The sequence below is a fragment of the Mytilus californianus genome, unplaced genomic scaffold, assembly GCF_021869535.1.
Source record: "Mytilus californianus isolate M0D057914Y unplaced genomic scaffold, xbMytCali1.0.p SCAF_3, whole genome shotgun sequence".
In the NCBI taxonomy this organism is placed as follows: domain Eukaryota; kingdom Metazoa; phylum Mollusca; class Bivalvia; order Mytilida; family Mytilidae; genus Mytilus; species Mytilus californianus.
This window is the reverse complement of record NW_026262679.1, coordinates 50,142,338-50,151,254: the sequence shown is the minus strand read 5'-3', so window position 1 is coordinate 50,151,254 and position 8,917 is coordinate 50,142,338. Positions and strand designations below refer to the sequence as shown.

The 8,917-nt window shown below is 32.9% G+C and overlaps 1 protein-coding gene across 2 annotated transcripts; it reads right to left on the bottom strand.

Annotated features, from left to right (window-relative positions):
* Positions 1-286: 286 nt before the first annotated feature.
* Positions 287-3,914, bottom strand: LOC127734784 (uncharacterized). 2 transcript variants are annotated; one of them, XM_052244791.1, is made up of 3 exons: positions 3,837-3,914; positions 2,142-2,876; positions 287-1,267 (listed from the first exon to the last, which is right to left on the bottom strand). In XM_052244791.1, exons 2-3 carry the CDS (start codon positions 2,871-2,873, stop codon positions 335-337), a joined length of 1,665 nt encoding a protein of 554 aa, XP_052100751.1. In that variant the 5' UTR covers positions 2,874-2,876; positions 3,837-3,914; the 3' UTR covers positions 287-334. The 2 variants fall into 2 exon arrangements, with proteins under 2 accessions (XP_052100751.1, XP_052100750.1); XM_052244790.1 differs by having other exon boundaries at positions 3,832-3,909.
* Between the last annotated feature and the right edge of the window lie 5,003 nt (positions 3,915-8,917).

Sequence of the window (8,917 nt, the reverse complement as noted above, 5' to 3'; positions counted from 1 at the left end):
GTGTAGATAAATCAATGTAGATTTACGGCATAAGTTTAAGTGGGGTAGACAACCGAGGAACCGAAATATAACGAAAGTTCGCGACCAATTGTCATTTTTAAAAAATGCGACTTAAGTACCTTGTGTTATATTAAGGTATATAGGATAAAATTTTCAGAGACAAGTGCCTGTGCTTAGATGTTATTGGTGGATGTTCGGTTTCGTTCCATTTGGTTTTTTATTACTATAATTATGCTTGCAAAAATTTTATATCCTCATGGCAGTATTAATAAAATATATATTACTCTTAAGGTTTCTAGTATATTTAATAAGATATCAGATCGAACATAGATTGTTAGTGTAATTGGTATATTTCAACAGATCTCCATTCATTATTAATTATCAAGAGTTCTTTCGACTTTTCCCGAAATGCAATACGTTGTGGATGAATTATACCATCTTTATAAGAAAGAAGAATTTCGTGTTCCTTTCCTTGTCCCGAAATTTTATGAATATTGTGAGACAGATGTCCAGCTACGTAGACATTGCCGGCATCATCAGTTGTCATACCAGATGGGTCTTTCAATCTTTCGTGTCGGTAAATACAACCATGGGAACCATTGGGGTAGAAACAGTGCACCTCGTTTTTTGCGTTGTTTGTATAATAAACACGACCAAATCTGTCTATTGTGATATACCCGTAAGATCGTACTTTAAGTTCTCGTAATAATTTTCCTTTGATGTCCAAAACAGAAATGGTTCCTGAAGGCGATCGAATAGCTATTTGATTATTTGCAGAGGATATAACATCATTCCTTAAAGTATCTGAAATACATTCGCCAAGACTTAAAGTACTGGTTTTGAAAGTTCTAATGCTTGAACCTGTACCAATTATTACATGTTGCTTATCAAAGGAACTAAGATCGGACAGTTTAAATTGCAGCGGTATCTTCTTTCTTTTTTCACCATCTTTGTTGCAGACGTAAACGCAGGTGTCATTAAAACTTGCCAAAAGGAGTCTATCGTCTGCTAAAAAGCACCCGCTTCTAATTTTTGTTCCTTTGTCGAGTTTAGCTGTTGCAAAGTTGAATTTTCTATTCTGTGGTATTTTGATTAGTTTTTCGTCAAGGGTCGTTGCTAAATTATTGCGTTTGAAGTGTAGATAATCCTTGCCTTTAGCGGGGTTCGTCTCTGTAACAGAAATTTCTCCGAAAGACGGAACATCGGCAATAAGATGTCGCCACGATTCCTCTCCAATGAATTCAATGTTCAGCTTACTATATTCATCCTAAAATAGAACATTAATATTTTTAAATTATACATAGAAGTATTCCTTTTACAAAGAGTACTCAAAAACATTTGCAACTTAATGACAAAAGTTTTCGATCTATATATTGTCTTCTAAATTACTTCATTGTACTTTTTAAAAGTTAATACTGAACATACAGTTAATATTGTATTCCATATTTCATTGAAAACGTACATTGTCTCTTTCTGTTCTTAAGCATGACATCATTGTTAAAAAAGTATAAAAAAATGTATGTGAATGAAATACCAAGGGAGTACATACAAAATGTAAGCTGAAAAGTGACAAAGAACACAATGGTCGAAAGACAAACAAGTAAAACAAAACAAACACTATAAAGAAAGCACATGATTCGGCAATTCGGCACACCTCGGCAGATCTTACAATCTTACCTCAGCTGTATATGTACATTCGGCACACCTCGGCAGATTTAACAGTTAGATGAAGAATAGCGAATTCTGCCGAGGTTTGCCGTTTGACGATTCAGCAAGATGAACCCCATTTAAACATACTATGATCATTTGAACAGTATCGTACATTTAAAAAAAAACGTAGTGTTATGTGATTTTTCGGCATTGTTCAAGACCTATGCAGTCAAAGGAGCAATGTGGAAACTATGCAAAGCATGCAGGTTACCAGAAGAAGCGACAAAGGAATTTTAAAATAAGAACTAATTTAACACTGTTTGGCAATAATATATGGTCCAATCTTATCAAAATACAGACACTTTGTCCACGCTTTTCGTGCTTACCGCAAAGCGTGTACACTTAATCTGTATTTGAAGAGTAATATAAATATGAGAAAACTTTGTGAGCTTAAGCAATATACAGACATTTAACATTTAATTTTACACTACCTGCAATGTGTTTAAGTATGCTTCTTGTTTATTTTGAAGAGGTTGGATAGTTTTGACCACAGTAAATACGTGGACATCTGAAGCGTTTTCTTTGAGTGTTGTAATATCTTTATGCCATACATCCATTTTGTTAATTCTTTCTTGGATCTGTTCGATTCCTTCTTCCAAAGTTCGAATACATGAGTCGTGTGCTCTAGTTAAGGCATTATAAAGTTGACTTTCAATCTTCTCGAAATGATCGCTTATACTCTTTCGAATGTGTCCAATTTCTTTTTGTATTTTATCCTTTTGATCATTTAAGACTGAAACATTTTCGTTCTTCTTTTTCACGAATTCTGCCAATTTCAGTTTTGCATCCTGTATTCTCATCTCTAAAGCTTGTAAGAATTTGCTTCTTTTGACATTTTCTGCCTCATTATCCATTGTTATTAATTGATCACATTGTTTATGGTGTTGTGGTATACAGGACACACAGCACATCATATCATGCGACGGACAGAAGAAAGCAAGCGATTGGTCATGATGAATTTTACATTTATATGAAAGATTTAAGACTGCTGGACTGAGATCAGACACATTAGCAATCGTAATAATTTTATGCTTTGTTGATACCTTCGATTTCATATGATATCTGTGACAATCGGCACAAAGCGGTTCAGAACAGTCGCTACACCAATGAGTAGGCTTCTCAACATCACCACCGCGAAGACAAGAAGCACAACGGGATGTCATTTTCTGAAATGTACAATTTGATTGTTATAAAATACAATGTAATTGCTATACATGATATTGATAAGGCATTTTCGTTTGTTCAATTTTGAATCATGCCCTATGTGGTTGTTTAATACCTTGAATTATACAGAAGGTAGGCAAAATGTCGAGCAAGTTAAACTACAGGGCATTTTCTGGCGATTTTCATAAATGGGATTGCCAAAAGTGGAAGATTTTCACAACAAACCTTTTCTATTTCATTCGAATGTTTATTCTTACTTGTAATAATAGAAAATACAAGTTGTAATTATTTTCAAAAATATAAACATGTTTAAAAACGTTTAAACCCGCTGCATTTGTTTGCACCTGTCCTAAGTCAGGAATCTGATGTTCAGTAGTTGTCGTTTGTTGATGTGGTTCATAAGTGTTTCTCGTTTCTCGTTTTTTATATAGATTAGACCGTTGGTTTTCCCGTTTGAATGGTTTTACACTAGTAATTTTTGGGGCCCTTTATAGCTTACTGTTCGGTGTGAGCCAAGGCTCCGTGTTGAAGACCGTACTGTGACCTATAATGGTTTACTTTTATAAATTTTGACTTGGATGGAGAGTTGTCTCATTGGCACTCATACCACATCTTCTTATATCTATGTGAAATTATTACAGATACAAAAAGAAAAACGTATTTTTTTTAACTATTGGATTAATATTTTGCTTAATTTGATTTTATCTTCATACTATTTTTTTTTAAATTGGTTGAAATGTCCAATGTTTGTTTTGTTTCTGTTTTCAATAGCTAAAGTTATTGTTGAGTACACTAGCAACTAAAAGTTGATCGGTTTTCATCGAAAGCTTCATTTTCACAAAAAGTGTAACAAAATATGACTAGATTTCTAAGCAAATGAAACCCAAAAATGAAAACGGAAATATTCATTCTAAAATAACAAAAACGGAAATAATTGACAAGAAATTATTAATTTACCTTACCACAATCCTTGTCTTCTCATAAACCGGTAAACTTCATTTAAAAAACTTATGATTCGTACGAGTTCATTTACATTAAACAAAGAAACGTTCTAATGCACATAAACAAAACACGTTTCCTTATATTTGTTACAATGTATAAATATTTAGTGAATATTCAGTGTCGCGGATATAACGCTTCAGATTTGAAAGTTACAGGTTTCGATAAAATGTAAAGGCGTATAGCAAAATTGACAATACAAATTTAGTTCATGTGTTTGCTTAAAAATGTAGATTTTATATTAATATTCCTGTAAATAGGACTTGTAGAAAATCAAATAAATTTTAAAATACGGAGCAGACTATGATAATAATAACTTCAACAGGATAACACTAAAATAGAATATTCTGCATTTGAAATCAATTAATCAACATATTAAATTTAGCACACATATACATGTAGTCATGCCGTTGGAGCACATTAGCTTCATACATGTATGTAAATCACTGAATAACATGGTCATCCAATATAAAATTTTATCGACACCAGTCCGGTTACTTAATAAATGTATTTCGAGCTCTCACAGGACAGTGTATCACAAAGAAATACATTAGATCGATACGGGTTACTTAATAAATGTATTTCGAGCTCATACTAGACAGTGTATCTGTCCTAAATACATTCGATCGAAACCGGTCACTTAATAAATGTATTTCGAGCTCTCACAGGACAGTGTATCACAAAGAAATACATTAGATCGACACGTGTTACTTAATAAATGTATTTCGAGCTCATACAAGATAGTGTATCTCAAAGAAATACATTTGATTTGCTCGCGGAACTATATCAAAAGTGTACATTGAAAGGAAGCAAACCAATTGTGGAACAATGCTTAATAGTGTGCAAATTTTTTAGTCTAAGAGTATGTTATTTTAAACTTTTAAAAACACTGGGCGATTTGATGCTTGATATATTTTATAGACACCTATGTGTTACGAAGCATATTATTAATATTATTTAAAGTTAATTATTTGAAGCATTCTTCCAGTCATGTATGGGGTAATTTTGAAATGAATAAATTTGTGTAGTCATGCATGTGAAATAGTGTACCTTTTTTGTTTGGAGAGGGATTACATGTTAGCAGAAGTTATTAGGTTTGACCTGCTGGCCAATCAAAATCTAATTTATTACATACTCATATAACAAACAATCAAAATCTAATTTATTACATACTCATATAACAAACAATCAAAATCAATTTATTACATACTCATATAACAAACAATCAAAATCAATTTATTACATACTCATATAAAAAACAATCAAAATCAATTTATTACATACTCATATAACAAACAATCAAAATCAATTTATTACATACTCATATAACAAACAATCAAAATCTAATTTATTACATACTCATATAACAAACAATCAAAATCAATTTATTACATACTCATATAACAAAACGAATATTTATTGGCTCTTCGCAGTTGGAAGTGACAATGCGTGCTTGGAATAATTGGTAGCTCTAAATCTGTAAAAAAAACACTTTGCAATGATAATGCACCATAGACGTTCCATATACTACCTTTATTTTCTTCTATAGGATAGAAAGTGGTTCAAATATATGCCTGTTATAACTAAAACTACATGCAAGCTTTCCACTAAAAAGTGAAAATAACTATGCATCAGCCCATACTGTCTGCAAAACAAGTTGAATGCAAGAGTGCTTTTGCATTCAGAATTCTTGTTCTGTGAAAAAAAATAATTAAGATTTAAGGTTCCATAATGAATTTGATAATACAATTCGACTTTGAAATAATAATTTCATATGAGAATGAAATTTGTCATGTGTGTGGATGAAGACAAATACACGCACGCTTAGCAATAGTCATGTTACATTATCGATCGAGCAAGCATCACTTATTATCATGAGCCTGTGTTCTGAACATAACAAACAATGCCATTTCCGTTTGTTTTTATTTGTTTCGTGTTCAGTATAATTACCAAAACCTACCAGTCATCCTGGAAGAAACATACATACACGAATAAAACACCCATATTTAACTAAACATTATTACAGTTCCATGCCAATTTTTACTTAGCAAACTACAGTACTCATAAGTATGTAATGTTTACGAAAAACGTTAAAAAAAGTTACCAAATAGAAAAGAAAAGCAAAACTTTGGCATAATGTTGAAGTCTCACATTTGATACATTCTGATTAAATATCAACGCATTTATAATATCCATTTAAAACAATTATAGAATTGTGCCCGTCATATGTAAAATACACTGAGACTGAGTAAATTTATACAGCTGGCCCAAATATCATTTTATAGAATGAAAACTTGATAACATTAAAAAAACTCACGTACATCGAAATGATAAGAGTTCTGATAAAAAGTTACACAGAAAAATTCCTTAAGCGTTAGTGCATGATTACCATATCATAAACTTCTCCGTTAATAAATTTAGAAATTATTAAGAAACTTGGGTTCAAATTCTCAAAGACAAAGCCTTAAGATGGATTTTGCTAATCATTTTAGGCCCCCTTTTGTCATATAGCTCCTTAACTATTCAACTTTGATATATCCTTGAAATCCAAAACTTGAATTTGAGCGTTCTTGGCAAAGGTAAAACTAGAACATTTAAAGCTTTGAACGCAACACATTTAAAAAGTTGTATTTTCCTTTTCATATGTTTTTTTTATTTTATTATTTTCATGAAAGAAACAACTACTTTAAAGAATAAATCGATAGCACGGGGATTGAAAATTAATATCTGTAATCCTCATGAAAGAGTCTAATGTATAACAGAATTGCAACAGCGAATCGAAACATGACGTTAAATCACAAACAATGACCTAAAACGTCACAAATGCGCCTTGGAAACCCTAGTACGAGATCCGTTTGATGATATCATCCAAAAGAAAAAATGGGAGCTGCATTTGCCAAACTCGATTGCTCTGGGTGCATCCGTAAGAATAAGATAGAAGTAGAAACAAACGCTCATCACAGCACAATACACAGATTTGAAACACGTCCATCATCAGTTATCATAAATGAATTGCGTGGAATAGGCATTGTGTCCGAACGTTCTGGCGGAGTTAGATTTTTCGTAGAGACAATAGAAAGTGACAAAACAAATAAAAAGCCCAGGAGACTTCCTGCCATTCCTGGTTCTACTAGTTTAACAAGAGGAAGAGGAAAATCAAGGGCTACCCCTTCAAAAGGTATATTTCAGATTAATTTTTTTGTTAGAATTGTGGGAAGGCAAGACAGTTACAAGTAAGTGAATTTGGAAAAGTTGAATTTGAATTTTGTGGTACACTGTGTATTGAATCCCAGGACCTTCATGACTAGTCATATGGCTATGTGATCACGAAGACACTAATCTGAATAAACGTATAGTTACTGTAATTAAAATCTTCTATATTTTCTATTCTTGAAATATATATGGTTTCTTATTCAAGACTTTAGGGAGCAACAGATATTTTGTTCTTTTCTACTGAAAACAAGTTTTTAATAATATTATATTTTCCCTTTTAGAGGACGATATATATGACAAAGAGGAAAAAGGTTTAATGGTCGAGATTCGACGAATTGGAGCTCTTGCGGATAAAGGTAATTTAAAAGTTTCGCGTAATTAATTTTGATTTATACATTTTAGTGCCTTGCGCGAGTGATATCATCTTTATAAAAAAAACGAATGTTGTATGCGGAGCATCATGCGCATTGGAAGCAAAAGATAAACAAAAATAGATTGAGTATACAAACTAAAAAGAATTTGAAAAAAAACCAAAAGAAACAACAAAACCAACAACAAAAACCAATACAGATAAATGGTAAAGGATTTCTTTTTAATTGTGGACGTTGAATATACGAAATATTATAATTTTGCTTCGGTTTTATATGACTAGCTATGTGTGAGGCTTTGCCCTCACAGCAATCAAAGCCGGGCTCCAAAGTTATTGTGAAACTGCCTATTCTAGAGGTGACGTGAATCAGATGTGGATACTAAAAAATTCCAAAGATCTTTTAGAGTACATACAATCTAAGACTCTCTCATCTTGCAATAGTATTAAAACATTTGACTTTTCTACACTTTACACAAGTATTCCCCATTCCAAACTAAAAGACAAATTGAAAGAGTTGGTATTACTTTGTTTCATTAAAAAGAATGGCGAACGTAGATACAAGTATCTTGTCTTGGGGAGGGATAAATCCTACTTTGTAAAGAATTACTCTGATTCAAACAAAAAATTCTCTGAAACTGACATTATCAAGATGCTTGATTTCTTAATTGACAACATATTTGTTACGTTTGGAAAACGTGTTTTTCAACAGACTGTCGGAATTCCAATGGGAACCAATTGTGCCCCTCTTCTTGCCGACTAGTTTCTGTATTATTATGAGGCTGACTTCATACAGGAACTTCTTAGGAAGAAAGATAAGAAGTTAGCAATATCCTTTAACTCTACGTTCCGCTATATAGATGATGTTCTCTCACTAAATAATACAAAATTTGGTGACTATGCTGAACGAATCTATCCCATCGAACTAGAGATAAAGGATACTACAGATACAGTTAAGTCTGCCTCATATCTTGACTTACATCTAGAAATTGACAATGAGGGTCGGTTGAAAACAAAACTTTACGACAAAAGTGATGATTTCAGCTTCCCAATTGTGAACTTTCCATTTCTCTGTAGCAACATTCCAACAGCGCCTGCATACGGAGTATATATCTCCCAATTGATACGATATTCCCGGGCTTGTGTTTCCTATCATGTTTTCCTTGATAGAGGATTGCTGCTCACAAGGAAGCTATTAAACCAAGAGTTCCAAATGGTGAAGTTGAAGTCATCCCTTCGTAAATTTTACGGACGCCATCACGAGTTGGTTGACCGTTATGGAATAACCGTTTCACAGATGATATCGGATATGTTCCTTATGTCGTAACTACAATACCCTCCCTTTTCACGAATGTGACTTACCGAATAAGACTATTTACCGGATGTGTAATAACATAAGTAACACGACGGGTGCCACATGAGGAGCAGGATCTGCTTACCCTTCCGGAGCACCTGTGATCACCC

Bases quoted from the DNA above. Each gene is read 5' to 3' on its own strand.
- LOC127734784 (XM_052244791.1), bottom strand. From the start codon at position 2,873: ATGACATCCCGTTGTGCTTCTTGTCTTCGCGGTGGTGATGTTGAGAAG. The intron at 1,268-2,141 runs GTAGTGTAAAAT...GTTCTATTTTAG, and splicing joins CATACTTAAACACATTGCAG to GATGAATATAGTAAGCTGAA.